We start from the raw sequence: 16,727 nt of genomic DNA, 5'->3' as shown, positions 1-16,727 counted from the left end.
TATTCTGGATATATGTTCATTTATACATATTTACAACTATATATTCAGGATTTATGACAGTATATGAAGATTTGCAACTATAGATTCAGAATATTTTCATATATATTCATATATTTTGGATTTACAAAAATATATTTTGATTTGCAAAAGTGCATTCAGGAATTATAACATTATATTCTGATTGACATATTCAGGATTAATGATTATACGTACACAGTGTATGTTTATCTTGATTGTTAAAGACCCTATTTTTGTTCAGTTTTGCAGAACAACTATTAATATTCAAGCTCATGTATTACCATCATGTTGCCTCCTGCAGTATTTTCCACAGCCTAACATAGTTTAACGCTTCACATTTATTTACATTGCGTCACATAAAGTCAGGGTCACGCTGTTGAATTTCACCCTACCGTGTCATAAGCTGTGAGCACTTTACGCAGCAGCTCTGGAACGGGGCCATGGGCCTCCATGGTGGGGTAGGCCCCGCTCAGATCTACTGTTACCCGCAGCGCTCGCTCGCTGTTCATCAGCCACGAGGACACAGTCAGGATACACTGTTTCATGTTAGCTGCCGGAGTCAAGCCGCAGAGCTCCTTGAACGACACCATAGCATTCTGGTGAAAAAGATAGCACAGAAGACATTAGCTTTATTGACATGTATGAAAACTGCAGGTCAGTTTCACATTCAAGATAAATGTGCAATTACCCACAGCAACAGCACACAGTGTAATGCTGTTCAAATACATCTACCTCTGACCATGGAGAAGCTCCTGTTTGCCTGAAACCAATTCAACTTTCCTCTGTGTTTTTGCTCAATAATTGTAGAATGTGCACAAGAGGACATGTCAGTTGGAGGCTTCATCAAAGTCACGCACTAGATCGTAATGAAAGCACATTCAGCTCATGGAGTCACAGAAAGGACAAAGCTTTGCCTTCAAGTAACTAATGCTGAAGAACTAAATCACCACCGAGAGTCTGAGAACTGCTTTTGCCAACAATGTTGCCTCAGTTCAGGAAATTATTAGGGATGATATCATACACATCTGAGAAAAAAAATGAAGTTTCTATGAGAGCTCTGTAAACACAGAGGGTCTTTGTGAGAAGAGCGGCATGGTTTAAGTTCCCATGACATTAGGATCTCAGACTACTTGGATTTTGGGTTATTTGCAGACTGATGCTGTGTTTGTGTGTGTCTTATGAGACTATCAAGCAAGCCAGTGTTTTGATTCATGAGTGTGAGGGTGGACAGCTGCTTGTGAGCCTTTGACACTGAAAATAGCAGTGCTGTTTTCCTGGCCTCCTGACACACACACAAACACAAACACAGAGAGCACCTTAGGGCTTCACGATTATTTAGAATTAAAATGAAATCATCGCGATATGATTTAGTGCAAGTATGTGCTTTGTGTATCACAGTGAATCGCAGCACTGTTTTCTTTTACACACAAGCAATTCTATGTTTTCAGTGTCTCAGAGAGACTTGGTTTTGCAGTAAATGTTGCTCGTCGCTCACCCATCTATGAATCTATAGATCATTGTATACAGTACAATGTGCATTTGGGAATGCAACATATATTGAGAATAGGGCTGAAATGATTATTGGACATCTTTCCTCTTGATAACAAAAATAACGCACAACAAAAATGACAGTGGTGTAAAAACAGCAATTAAGAAAGCATCTGATCATAGTGATGTAGATACGTTTGCACTAGCTTTTTTCCATACAGTTAATTCAATGGTAAATTTCTATGCCATCTCATGTGTGACAAATATATTTCATTGTATTGTAAAAGGTGCAGTAAGAGATTTGGAAAATGCTAACTTTACACACACAAACCTGACGACCAGACACAACATTACTACAAAATATCATGTGTCTTTCACCAGTGAGAAAACTTTAAAGCACAGTTAGTAAAAGTATACTACCAGGAAGGAAGATCAGGTTGCTGATGGTTGCCATTCATTCTCATTCTGTCTGCATATCGTAGGTGACATTGCTGATGACGTATCCTGTCTGTGCAAACCAGGTGCGCAGAGGTATGCTAATACACATGTTGACAGGCAGGTAGGAAAGTCAATAAAAATGCTCGGAACGTGCGTTTTGATTGGATGGAAATTTCTTGTCCTACACTTTTCTCTAAATAAATAAATACATTTAGACCACAACTTAATGATTGCTATTGGGATTTGAAGAGACTTTTAACCAGCATAACAAAAAAATGTTTCTTAAGACAATCACCTATTGTACCTTTAAAAATAATTGTATAATAATTGTAAATGTACTATAGTAATATATTATTATAATTGTTTAAATTTCATTAATTGTTTGAAAATTTTAAAAGCTGAAGTGATTACCTTCATTCACCTTCAGTTTTTAGTTGGTATATGTATAACTCAAGGTTACATTTTATTTCGATAGTCCACTTTAGGTATTCTACTGACTATAAGTAACTATGTAACTACATGTCAACTACATATCAACTAAATCTCAGAAATTTGCAACTACATGTCTACTAACTCTCAGAGTAGACTGTTAGGGTAGGTTTAGGGTTAGTGTTAGGGGTAGGTTTAAGCTTAGTATAAGTTGACAATAAGTTGACAAAGAAAGTGTTAGAAGATATTAAGCAGACAGTCTACTAATACTCTACTAACTGCTAGTTGACATGTAGTTGCAAAGTTACTTACTGCTAGTAGAATGTCTAAAGTGGACTATCAAAATAAAGTGTAACCTAACTCAATATTTTAACTAATATTAAAAGCTGAATTTTAGAACAAAGCCCACTGATTTATCTGTGAAATAATAAACAATGTTATAATCATTAGATTAACTGATTATCAAAAATAATAGTTTGTTGCAGCCCTAATTGAGAAGCACTTAAAACTGCCTTTGTCAACAAACAATAAGCTTTAATGTCTTCCTGTGGGTTTCCACCAAAATAAAAGCTAGATGACTGACATTTCTGAAATGAAGAAATTAAGCCGTAAAGATTACTATGGTAATTTTTATAGTTGTAATAATAAAATCTTTTGATCTTTTATTTTACAATAGTTATTTTTTTTGTATTTATAATACAACTACTATTTTTAACACATCTAGTTATTTTTCCGAAAATTGTGCAGACTTCAAACACCTCATACACAGATCCAGAGGGTGTTTGTGTCTCCATACATGCTAGACACTTGAAAAACATGACCAACTTGAGACAAACATCCAGACCTTATCATACTGCACTTCAGAGCTGTCTAATTAAAGAAGATGAAAAGAAGTCGTCCACAAAAGATGGATATTTTGGAGATATCCTGAAAACTCTTGAAGTCGGTCCCCAGTCACTGCATGGACAAAAACAGCTCTTCAAAACAATCTTCAAAATACCTTTCAGACAGGTTTGAAACAACATGAGGGTAAGTAAATGAGATGTATCGTTTTTGGCTGAACTATTCCTTTAACAATGCTCTGGTTTTGGTGTCATAACAGCATTTGTCAAGCCGACAACCATCTCAAGACACATGCAGCCACATACTCTCACACACATGAATTTATATTTAGAGCATTTATTAATCTGTTTTCCCTGTGGTGACAACCCTTAAAAGACGCTTTCAACAGGATTTGCTATTCCCTTGGGACATTTTCAGAAATATGGTCCCAACAGGAATACCTAAACGTGCTCACACAAACCCACCTAGCTACTACCATGGCCAGCAAAATGACAGATGTTTATAACTGAGACTGACACTTGCGTGTAAGAGAAATTAGTGGTGTGCTTAAATATAGGTGTTTAGGAACAGACTTGGACTATCTGTTCATATAAGAGAGCTATCAGCAGTCTCAAACACCCACCCGCACATATACATGAGAAGAGCTCTTCTATTTTGTCTAATGCACTTGTTTTCCTTCCATTCATCTTTCATACAGTATTTGTTATTTTCAGTTTAATGAACTCTTTGCTGCATAGTACAAATTCCATAATTGAATTCACACACAAACTGTGTGGCACAGGCCATGAGAGCGCGGGAAAGCGCCGCTTCCGGCACACGCTCGGATAATGTGCTCCAGACACTTCGTCCTGTGTTTGTGAAAACAAGGGTGTTTGTGTTTGCATGGGTCAGGAAGAGGGGTTGGGGGTCACGCTAGCTGAGCTCTAATGTGAAAATGGATCAGAAATATTGTTTAAATGCAAACTATTTTCACCATAGGTTTGGGTACAAATTGAGTTCTCAGTGAGTCACTGAGAACATGGAGAATCATGAATTTAAATGAATTTTGATTATATGGAACCTGAATTAGGAATTGACAACAAAGATCGATTTAATATCTTAGTTGTTTCTATTAGACACATTAGTTTAAATGGAGAACAAATAGAGAATTTATTTCACCCAGAAATGTAAATACATCATTAACTTTTCCCTTGTGTTGTCCCTATTGCTTCCTTTCATTTGTGAAACAAAAGGGGGCCACAATGGTGTGCTACATTTTATGGCATTTAAAAAAAAAAGTTGAAATGAAAACAAAAACTACAAATTAGACCGGAGCTTTTCATATAAAAGCACCATTAAAGCATCATAAAAGTGGTCCATACGGCACACTAAACACTTTGACATCTGCTCTAGCTCTTTTTGGCATGTTCAGGAGAGAATTAGCAATTTCTGATTCATGAACAAATGGTTATTTTGAGTCAGATCTTTTCAATGAATCAGTTGGTATTATACAAAAGTCATATGGCTTTAGAGTGCAAAAATTCCTGCATTCTTTAATGAACCAACAATTCATCTGTTTCCAGAGCTATAAAAAAAAGTAAACTTTGAGCACTAAAACCTTATAGCAGGGCCTAAAATTAACACTTTGTCAAGTGCCAAATGCATGCGAAAATCAGTGCTGGCGAGTACATGAAGCAGAGTTACTCGCCAGTTGGCTTTCTTATTAATGCTAACAAAGTCTGAGAATGCGAAATGGTTTAGCACAATTATCAGATCACAAAGACTGCCCTAACTGCCCTTCACAGGAGCTATGTAAAATGTAATCTTCCTAGTAAAAAGCAGTTAAAGCAGAAGTTCATTATCATGAAACTCCACATATGCTCTTATAGTTCACAGTTCTCACACTATGACAGCTGTGATTTATTATTGCCGTTGAAGCATAAAGTTGTCGCTCTATGGCCATGAAATACTCATATTTACCTATTAAACACTGCAGCACAAGTCTAATTCATCCACTTACTGTACTGGCTCTGTGGTTTAGACACAGTTATAACACTCAGTCTAGAACATGCATGTTAATGTTTTGCTAGTCGAAAGTGCTGACTCATGACAGTTTGTTGTGCACGCTAATATGCACATATTTAAAGCAGAGCAGATTTAGATTAGAATCAGGCTTCAATATGGTTGCAATACAGGTGTTCTTTACCTGCATTGAAAGATCACTTCCTCGTGATAGGCTGATAGCATCAAATTTAAAACTGACATGCAAGCCACAATAACAAATGGCTTTGTGAGACTAAAATAGTTCAAGATGTGCTTTCAAAAATAAAACAATAAAGTATGCATACCAGAGAACCATAATCTAATCATCTGCATATTCACATATGACTGTGTGTGTGTGCTGAAGTTATTTCATTAGTGTGAGAGTGTGGTTCACATCAGTGACAGATAAGTCTACACAAAGAGCGCTTCCTGTGGGATTGCTATGACACCATGGAGACCATGAAGACTGCTTGTTGTTTAAGTGTATGAGAGAGACACGGAGAAAGAGGAAGCAGCAGACAGCTGCATGTTGAAACTTTACAAATGATGATAGACCAGAATAACATCCTGCAAATTACAGGATCACCTGCCGCTTGATGCATACTGGTGCTCTGCACTCATCTTCCCTGATCTTATTCCAAGATACAGCAGGACGAAATAAAGCCTTATACATCAAATGCATTCTTAATAGCAGCATTAAAACCCTACACACATTCTGCAGTGTGTTACTGGAGTTGTTCACTGATCCCTTTAACTGTTTGCACACTTGAAAGGAGTGTTTTCCTGCACCCTTCCCCCTTCTTCTCTCCTATTTAGTGGACACGCATCAGTTTCTCACATCAGTAATCAGTGGAGAAACCAACTAATAGGAAACGCTTGAATTGCACAGCAACTTTTAGGAGGTTAAATTTCGGATTTCTTAAATAGGTTTTAGATAAATTGGAACTTAATGGGTTAGTTCGCCCAATTTGCAAAATTATGTCATTAATAACTTACCCTCATGTTGTTCCAAACCCGTAAGACCTCACCGTTTATCTTTGAAACACAGTTTAAGATATTTTAGATTTAGTCCGAGAGCTCTCAGTCCCTCCATTGAAACTGTGTGTGTGGTATACTGTCCATGTCCAGAAAGGTAAGAAAAACATCATCAAAGTAGTCCATGTGACATCAGAGAGTCAGTTAGAATTTTTTGAAGCATCGAAAATACATTTTGGTCCAAAAATAGCAAAAACTACGACTTTATTCAGCATTGTCTTCTCTTCCGTGTCTGTTGTGAGCGCGTTCAAAACAAAGCAGTTTGTCATATCCGGTTCGCGAACGAATCACTCGATGTAACCTGATCTTTTTGAACCAGTTCACCAAATCGAACTGAATCGTTTAAAACGGTTCGCGTCTCCAATACGCATTAATCCACAAAACACTTAAGCTGTTAACTTTTTTAATGTGGCTGACACTCCCTCTGAGTTCAAACAAGCCAATATCCCGGAGTAATTCATTTACTCAAACAGTACACTGACTGAACTGATGTGAAGAGAGAACTGAAGATGAACACCGAGCTGAGTCAGATAATGAACAAAAGACTGACTCGTTTACGAGTGAAGAACTGTTTCTGTCAGACGCATCCGATTCGAGAACCGAGGAGCTGATGATACTGCGCATGTGTGATTCAGCGTGAAGCAGACTGACACACAGAGCGTCTGAACCGAACTGATTCTTTTGGTGATTGATTCTGAACTGATTCTGTGCTAGTGTTATGAGCCCAGGTAAACCGAAGGCTTGCAGTCATCGCCAATGACGCCATTACGTCGAGCGCAAAAGAACCGGTGAACCGTTTTCTTCAACTGGTTTATTGAATCGAACTGTCCGAAAGAAGTACTGGTGATCCGAAAAACCGATGCAACCGGTTCTTGAATCGTGAACGAGTCAGTCTATTGTTCGTTATCTGGCTCGGCTCGGTGTTCATCTTCAGTTCTCTCTTCACAGCAGTTCAGTCAGTGTACTGTTTGAGTACATGAATTACTCCGGGATATTGGTTTGTTTGAACTCAGAGGGAGTGTCAGCCACATTTAACAGCTGTTAACAGCTGAAGTTAACAGCTGAAGTCATTTGTGGATTAATGCGTATTAGAGATGCGAACCGTTTTAAACGATTCAGTTCGATTTGGTGAACTGGTTCAAAAAGATCAGGTTACATCGAGTGATTCGTTCGCGAACCGGATATGACAAACTGCTTTGTTTTGAAAGCGCTCACAACAGACACGGAAGAGAAGACAATGCTGAATAAAGTTGTAGTTTTTGCTATTTTTGGACCAAAATGTATTTTCGATGCTTCAAAAAGTTCTAACTGACCCTCTGATGTCACATGGACTACTTTGATGATGTTTTTCTTACCTTTCTGGACATGGACAGTAGACCGTACACACAGCTTCAATGGAGGGACTGAGAGCTCTCGGACTAAATCTAAAATATCTTAAACTGTGTTCCGAAGATAAACGGAGGTCTTACGGGTTTGGAACAACATGAGGGTGAGTTATTAATTACATAATTTTGCAAATTGGGCGAACTAACCCTTTAAGGTAATACTATCTTTTTTTTTTTCAATTGTAATTTAACACAATTATCTAAAAGACATTAGATTTTTAATAAAGATACTTTTTAATAAAACATGATTTAAGAACTGGATGCATCTACTGTATATTACAATTCTAGTCAATACCAAAAATTGACAATCATTTTAATATAATTATTGATAATTAATGCATTGGCGAATTTATATCATCATTATCATTATAATGCACAATACAAAAATAGATATTCATTTTGAAATCTGGTTAGGATCCCTTTTTAACAGTGATTATTATGTTAAAATGTTATTTTCAAAAGATTAGCTTTAAATTAGCATTAGATGATGGCAAAGGCAATCTAATTGTAAAAATACACAATGCATTGCACACAGTATTAAACATCCAATATCAGCTGCAAATCAAGCAGAAGACTGTTTAAAAGATAGTATGTAAACATTAAATGCACTATAAGTATTGTATATTTTACAATAGTTTGCCAAATGTAAACTTAATCTTTCATTTCATTTAATTAAAGTAGACTAGAAACATTTCATGATATAAAAACTAGGTGAACATATGCAAAACCAGAGAAACTGACAATGCAAGACAATAAGAGTATGCAAAAACACAGATCTGTGGTCTAGAAACAGCAGAAAATGCATCCTGGCAAATGAAATAACACAATTACACACATACGTGCACAAATTTAAAGACAAGAGGAGAGATTCAGAGCAGAAGGACAGCTCAAGTTGGCCATATGTTTTCTGTCTCTAATCATCTAATGGGATGTCCTTTGAGGTTTTAGTCTTCTTAAATTAGGACCATGTGCTAGAGGACAACATTACATCTGCTGAGCAACAGTAATTTGAAATCAATATTATTTGCAGCTTGCATCCAGATCCAATCTTTCATGACATGAACAGGAATGATGTATTGCCTTCATAACCTTGCAATTTTACTCCTCCACCATTTTTCAGTGACAAAGCTTGATTAACATTTTAGCATTTGAGAAACATCTGCAGTCTCACTGAATTCTCTGACATGTAAAAGCACAAATATTTAAAAAAATATGTGAAAACATCTTTAGAGAGGAAAATCGGGTATCCGGTTTTAAGGGCATTACTAATGAGCTCAACAAGAAAAGCCTCCACTTGGTTTCTTTTGTGTATCATTTTTTTTCTTTTACTTCCTAACTGTCCTTGACTACACAGGCACTTTTAAGTGTGTTTTTTCAATACCATGTTGTCATAATCCTTGTTATATCCTTGTTGTATCCTATCCTTTACCTCCCTTGAACTGCCTAAAGGGCCAAGGCAGCTTGTGAAAACTGGAAGAGGCAGCTGATGCCAGTCGACAAGGGAGGAATTAATTTTTTTTCTTTTGTGAAACCTTCATATGACATTGCAAGCAAATTTCACATTTCATAATAAATATATATTAACATTTATTATTTGGTTTATTTAAATGTGAAGAGGAAGGAATGTGATTTCTACTAATGGGGAACCAATTTCTTAGGACCCCGAAAAATCTAAACATGCCCCTGCCTAACTTTGCTCTCTAATGAGAAAATAACATTTGACAGTGTCATCTAATGAACCTGAAGCAATACAAATATCAGTAATACTTTCAGTATCAGTGGTTGCTGCCTTTGCATCAATTTCTCAAAAATGTGCAAACAGACTATTAAAAACACTGACTCTAAAAAAAAACAAATTCATACCTGCACATTTTCCCGTAGATCTGTTGCTTCCCGTAGTGGCTGGGTTGATGCCCTGAAGAGCTCATCTACCACTTTGATCCCTGTAGTCTTAGTGGAGGTGTATTCCCTTGCTTTGCGGCTCTTTCTCACAGAGAGACCCCTCTTATGGGCCTTGCCCCCACCTCGACGATTTGTAATGGCAATGTGAACAAACAGCGTGGTGTTAGGCAAAAATTCCCCTGTAAGTGACTGCAGTGGTACGTGCCGATAACCAGGAAGCAGGCACTCGAAAGGAATGGTGTACTGGCCAATAAATTCATCGCCAATGTAGTCATCATCAAGAACAACAAAACGCAAAGCAGCCAATTCGGGAAGGTTAATCTGGAACTCAAAGCTTTCATCAAAAATGGGATTGTCACCATTTTGAGAGACAGTTTTTGTGCGTTGTTCTGCGCAATCTGCAGGAATTCCGTGGATCTCCACGTAGATGTATGGTTCTACCACATCGCCTTTAGCAGCCGAGCCTCTAGGCTTTGGTAGGTTTTGACCGCTGATCACCTTGATGTGGAGAAGTTGGGCTGAGACTCCCGGAAGTGAGTCACGAGCATTGGCACTGAAATACGACACCTCCTCACGCATTATAGCTGGACGCAGGACATAGCCGCAGTTGCCATTTTGCCTAAACCAACCAAGGTTTAAATCCATCATCAAACCTGGAGTCTGGTAATTCATGGCCACGATTTGGCAACCGCACTTCCAGAAGTCCTGTGGATTCATGTTGCTAGCATCAATGCGCATGGGTGTAGGATACACCCGTGAAAGAAATCGCTTATTGTAAGAGACAAAGTCCTCAGGAAACTCATTGGCAAAGCGGTTGGCATCAACCTCGTTAAATGAGCAAATCTCCCAATGCTTCTGTTCCCGTTTCGATGTCTCAAAGTCACGGAACTGAACAGACTTGCACAGGGTGACTAGGTCTGAAAGTTCTTTGCAGAGTCGTAACCGTTTGCAGCCAATCCCATTGAGCTGGTCCTTATCGTCTTCACCCATCATTCTCCTGGACATCTCAAAGCCTTCTTCTTCATCCGTGACCTCCCCTTCAGAGTCTTGCGAGTCTGAAGTCAAGCTCTTCCCTTTGATGAGTATCTTTCCCTTGAGTTTTTCAGGGGAGGGCAAGTAGTGATCCTCCATATAGGGAGAATCAACATACAGTTTGTCCCCAAGGATCTTCTTCAGGTGTTGAGCCATGACCCTCTGCTGGGGAACACTGCAGTGTGTGACAAGACAGAGGATAAGTGGATATTCTGAACTCTCAAAGGCATACTGGTTAATGACATCTAGAACTTTACAGAAGGCCAGCTGGGAGGCAACAGAGCTACCGACATAGACAACAGGCTCACAGTCAGCGCCATCCCAGACTACGACCTCCAGGCTTCGACAACCCATGCGTAGAGCCCGCACGTAGCTGCTGAGGTCTGACGAGCCCCAATAGTGATCTTCCAAAAGTGAGGCATTGTGGGAAGAGTTGATGTAGTAGTGTGAAAGGGGCTGCGTCATATCCTGACAAACATGCTTGTGCTGCGGGTCAAAAATGTGGCACTCAGATGACAGGAGGTAGTGTGTGAAGCCATCTATGGACAAGTAGCTATTGTTACGTCCTTCAGCGGAGGGTTCGTACTTGTGCACAATCTCCCGACACATTTCCTCTGTGACTCCCTCGACCCCCTGCTCCACCTCCACAAACAGCATCAAGTCCTTTGAGTCCAGGTACTCTTTGTTGCTGGAGAACTGCACCAGCAAGAAAAAGATCTCAGGACGTGTGCACAGTTCACAGTAGGCCTCTACAAATGTGTCTAAATCAATGCCTTCACCATAGCAATCCTTAGCCTTCTGTAGCTCTTTGAACTTCAGTTCAATACGGGACTCCCTCATGCCAGGATTGAGACCCTTGATGATTTGGGTGGCCCGGAACAGGTCAATGTGCCCTTGCCTTTCTGGATCAGCTAGCTCAAACACAGACCCAATCCAAGACGTTCTTAAACTGGGTTGACTAGGTTCGACTACACCCACCATGTGCCGCCCGTATGAGACCAGGTACCGCAGTCCCATCACCCATGTGCTCACCACATCTGCTGTGCTGGCGACCAGATCCAGGGACTCATAGTTGTCTCCATATATAATTGAGAATGCACACTCATCCGGGAACTGATCCGAAAGGCCGTTGCTGCGTAGGACGGGTGTTTTCTTTCCCAATCGAACTTCTTTGATGCTCTTGATCTCAAGCTTGGCCTTCTCGGAGTCTTTCTTCGATGGTTCCCAGCGGAGCCAGCGCATGTCAGGGTCCAACAGGAAGTAACGATTGTACATGCGGGAATTGGAGCGGACTTTCTTCATCTCACAGCCCTCCATCATGAAGGCCATGCAGGCAGCTGTGCTGTTCATCTTGCGGTCACTTGGCATGGAGCTGAATGAGACAGTCTTCTTTCTTGTCTGCCTCTGCTTTGAACCATCCTGCAGAAAGAGTACAAAGAAGGCCGATAAGTATATCTGACACAGGGGATCTAAAAAGCAAATATATATAATCGTTTCTTATATAGGTTATCAAAGCTATGGAACATACTATACTGCATATTTTAAAAATCACTAAGCCTTGAGTTTGGATGTTAAAAGTTCTGGTACTTTGGCACCAATCAAACACCTGTTGAAGATTAAAAATCACAGAAAAGCCTAGGCGTTGGGGTATAACAGTACATGAATTCGTACCAAAGAAACACATACAGCAATGTTTTTACCACTGCACAAATTGAATTTTATTGGAAATTTCCAGTTAAGATAAGAAAGAAAGTCTCATCTTTCAAATCATTTTAATTTTTTTCAGGAAATTCAAACATTATATGGAGTTTTGACGTTCCTTGATGTGGTGTGACAGTTTGCTGTATAAACGCCTCATTTCAAACGAGCGACAAGTGAGTCAGCGTGATCATCCCTTCCTGTTTACTTCTTTTAATGTGTAATAAAAATAAAAGAACATCTCATGTCTAATGAAATCGCTCAATCAGTGTTTTAAATATGGAAAGACATCACTAAAACAGCTTGCAAACAAAATGTCATGAAGCAATTAATTCAGCAACTTAAAGTCATCAGTGTCCACAGCTTTTTAGTTCGCTAGAGAAATGAAGTCTAGAGAAGAGCATTTCGCTAAATATTAGAATATCTACTCATACTCATAACCTTATAATAATGTAAAAGGGCTCACTATAGTTTAGAGCAGTGGTTCCCAACCCTGGTCCTGGAGGTACCCAAAAACTACACATTTTGGATGTCACCATTCTCTGACACACCGATTCCAGGTCTTGGAGTCTCTACCAATGAGCTGAAGACCTGAATCAGGTGTGTTTGATTAAGGAGACAAGAGTTGGAGAGTTGGGGTGCCTCCAAGACCAGGTTTGGGAACCACTGGTTTAGAGCTGTGGTCGATTCTTTTTTTATCACTAAGAAAATTTTAATTATAATTGATTTTTTTTTTAATAAGGACAAATTTTTCAGTAAACCACTGATTAATAATAATAAAAAAGCAATTTTATGCTTATTTTCCCCTCTGCTGTACTGAAACCATACCGAACCGTAATGTCAAAACCATGTTTGTGTACTGTTACACTCCTACTAGGCTTATATCAGTATTGCTGGAGGTGAACAGAACAAGAACTAACTGAAAATAACATAAAGTAATTTCTATATACTATTACTCAACAAAAAATAAATATAGCTTCCATATCATTCCATATTCAACCAACATTGACTAAAAAAAGAAAACTAATTGGTGCTCCTTTAATTTTCTACAGAGCATAACAACAACACATGTTGCCTTTTCCAGGAAAGATATAAACAGATATTGGCACTACTTATCTCTAACAGGGAAGTCAGGTGCAAATCAGTGGCAATAGGCTAAAAAACATTAACAACATTAACAAATTTACAATTATATACATTAATTGAAATAGAGAAAATGGTGCAAGACAAAACACATGCATGTATTCAAAGGAAATGCCTCAGCATAGGTCAAAAGTTGCTGTCTTCAGCTTCAGTAAAAGCTATACAATTTCTTCACAGATGAGAAACTACCGATCTCATACCAGCAAAAACAGCATGCATACACAGAAGATCAGAGAAATGAATGTGTTCACTGCCAGAAGAAACATCAAAATAGATCTGATTACTTGATCTAAATATGAACTCCTTCTCTGGAGTCTTTCCAGGTCGAAGCATACACAGGGAGAAATACCAGGGGAGTCTTCAGCTGGCTTAAAACCATATCAAGCCCATATCACATCAACCCACCTCTGATGAAGACATCTGTTATGGCAGCCAATCTTCATGAACTCTACACACATATGAACGCACACTATCAAACCACACACTTTAAAGGCTGCATTAAATGAAAATGGCAGTTTTGTGGAATTTAGTTTGTTAGTTCTAAGCACATAATACTGAAGTTGATTCTGCAATGCAATGTAAATATTTTTTCAGGTATTTTACCTGAGCTGCAAATGTGAGCTTACAGCCTGAATTAAATTAAAAATTAAACTGACAATACCGAAAAATGGTAGCAGAAGTGTAGACTCTTTTGATACAGTTCTTTTAATTCATCAAATATTACTTACGAAAAATATGTTTATTCAAGTGTGCTATTAGTATATTTCTTTTAAACTAAAAATAGGAAACATCCTTTTAGTTTACTTTTTATGTACTTCTCGGAAATGGGTTTTATGTACTCTTCAGAAATATACTTAAAATGACATTTAAGTATACTTGACTTATACTTACAAAAAGTCTAAATAAATTTGAGCTATACTTGTGCTCCTAGAATCTGTGTTTTCATTATTATAGGGTAGAGGGCGCTAGTACACATCTTCTGCACAGAATTTCCAAAAAAACACAAGTGAAAAAGAAAAAGAAACAACAGATACTAACACATGTAACACGATCATCATAGATGAAACAGCATCAAAACTTTAACGTTATGGAATAAAATGTCGACCGATGAAGAGGTAATAATAACAGTCAAGCTTTGGGGTGTCGATCGACTCCATCTACTGTACGTTTTGATTATCATTCTGAATCCAATTCATAGTCTTTTTTCAGCTTTTTGTTCAAAATGTAATTTCTTTATTTTTTATGAAACTTAAACACATTAATGTGTTTAAAAAAAGAATGCATGAAACTAGAATAAAATGTTTTTGTTAACAAGCAGATACCCTGTTCTTTCTTTGGGTGTTTTGTATGTTCAGATATTCATACAACAAAATATATACAAATTAAAACCTAAATAGGGACAGAGTAGTATACTTAAAGTATGATGTAAAGTTCACTTAAAGAAAACTTATGAGTTATACTTGCGGTATAAAATTCTACTAGACTTGTAGTTTACTGAGACTATACTTCAAAGTGTACAAAGTATATAATTAGTAAACTATCAGTATACATATGTTCACTTTTAGTATAATTGCAGTACAAACTACAAACATAGAGGTAAACTAGTTGTGTACTCAAAGTTTGCTACTGTTATACTTAAAGTATAGTTAAAAGTATACTTTTATATACTAGAAAGTGGGCCAATTTAGTCCCAAAGAGTATTGAAACAGTACACTTCTAAGTACACTACTAGTACACTGATATTTGTATACTTGCTACATAAAGTATACTTAAAAATATACTTGAACTATGCTTAAATATACTTAATAAAATTAACGTGAAGTATACTACATTTTGATAAGGGATGACTCACAACCTCAGGAGTTTAAATTAGTGAATCCTCACTGAATCCATCACTGAGTGGTAAATGAACAACATTTTACTCTCTCTGAACTGGAAGTTATCTTTCAATGATGTTGATCTAAAAAATTAAGCATGTTTTGTGTAGATGACATCCATGGTTATGTGTTTAATGACATACATTTGCAACATTTCATAATGAATTATATTAGTTTTTATTCGTATTTAAGCTTTATATTTATTTTATTTGAAAACTGATAGTTCTGTCCCAAAGCATTGCTAATTAAACCAATGTTTCGAGTAAAAATGCTCAAACAAACAATTTCAACATCTCAACTTCAAGCAACGTGTGTGTATTTACACTCAAACAGACTTGTAATGATTTGTGCTAGAGACCTGATGAAATGAGTAAAACAAACTCAGAAAAGGCAATATCTGGTACCAGGCAACTTAGTTCAAAAGGTGGAGGGTTGTATTCAATTTCCTGGAAAATTCTGAGCTTATTTCGGCACTTGGATTATTTTGGCATCGCTGCACAGGAAGTTATTTCACCAAGCCATGTGCATGTTATTGGGAGTGGATCCGTAAGGGTCATCTGCACATTAGCCTTGTTTCATAACACAGCTGTGTTTGCACTGAAAAAGCTGAAGGGTGTCTTCATGCAGACTGCTCCTGAATGAGAATGACACTGTCAGCGCATGTTTGAAAGCATGTCCATGTGATGAGGAATAACTGAGAGAAGAAGACAGAGAAGTTAAGGGTGAGAGTGCACCAAGCTGACAGAGAATGACTGTGCACTGACCTTTGTCAAAGGATAACAGAACATATATCTCCACAAACCCACACACAAGACATGAGAAGCAGCACGACTGTTTTCACTCACAGCTATTCACACGAGTCAGTGTCAGCATGTCTGTGTCTGCTATAGGAATACACATACAGTACATACTCTTGTCCAATAATCTGTTCCTCCTAATATGTGACTATAGGAAAGAAAAAAATCTCTTTAATGCATTTATTGGCTCTCAGCAATGACATTAAAGAGTAACTTCTTATTCGGTATTGTCTCTTGCTGTCCAGTAAAAATGTAAAACAAGATAAGTTTACTTGAGAAGTAAAATTGTACAATATAAATATCAAATTAAAATATCAGTGATGAATATTAAATGAGATATTAGTGAGCAAAGAAAACAACCTCTAAGCAACTTCGGATAACACAAGCATAACATGAGCAGGTTATTCAACATAAAGACTTATTTTCGTACTGTGGCTCAAAATAAAAACAAACACATAGACATTTGCTGGTAGGAAGGCTAATTGCTTCATTTGAAGAATAATGAACAGGTGAATATCAAAAGAGCCTGTGCATAGACTTATATCTGTGTTTTTGATAAAAACTTCACTTGATTAAAAAACAGCTGTGCATGGTATTACTTTGTGAAATTGATTCAAATC

General features: G+C 37.6%; 1 protein-coding gene across 1 annotated transcript in view; it reads right to left on the bottom strand.

The window, feature by feature from the left end:
- Window positions 1-16,727, bottom strand: part of plcl5 (phospholipase C like 5) — an 83,692-nt gene that overhangs the window by 14,801 nt on the left and 52,164 nt on the right. The window contains exons 2-3 of the mRNA XM_059554698.1: window positions 9,522-12,011; window positions 411-614 (exon numbers count right to left, since the gene is read on the bottom strand). Of these exons, the coding sequence (XP_059410681.1) occupies window positions 411-614; window positions 9,522-12,011 (2,694 nt within the window). The remainder of the gene's footprint in view (window positions 1-410; window positions 615-9,521; window positions 12,012-16,727) is intronic.

Source organism: Carassius carassius, chromosome 1, assembly GCF_963082965.1.
Source record: "Carassius carassius chromosome 1, fCarCar2.1, whole genome shotgun sequence".
Classification (NCBI taxonomy): domain Eukaryota; kingdom Metazoa; phylum Chordata; class Actinopteri; order Cypriniformes; family Cyprinidae; genus Carassius; species Carassius carassius.
The sequence above is the reverse complement of the archived record's forward strand: the minus strand, read 5'-3'. Positions and strand labels throughout refer to the sequence as shown.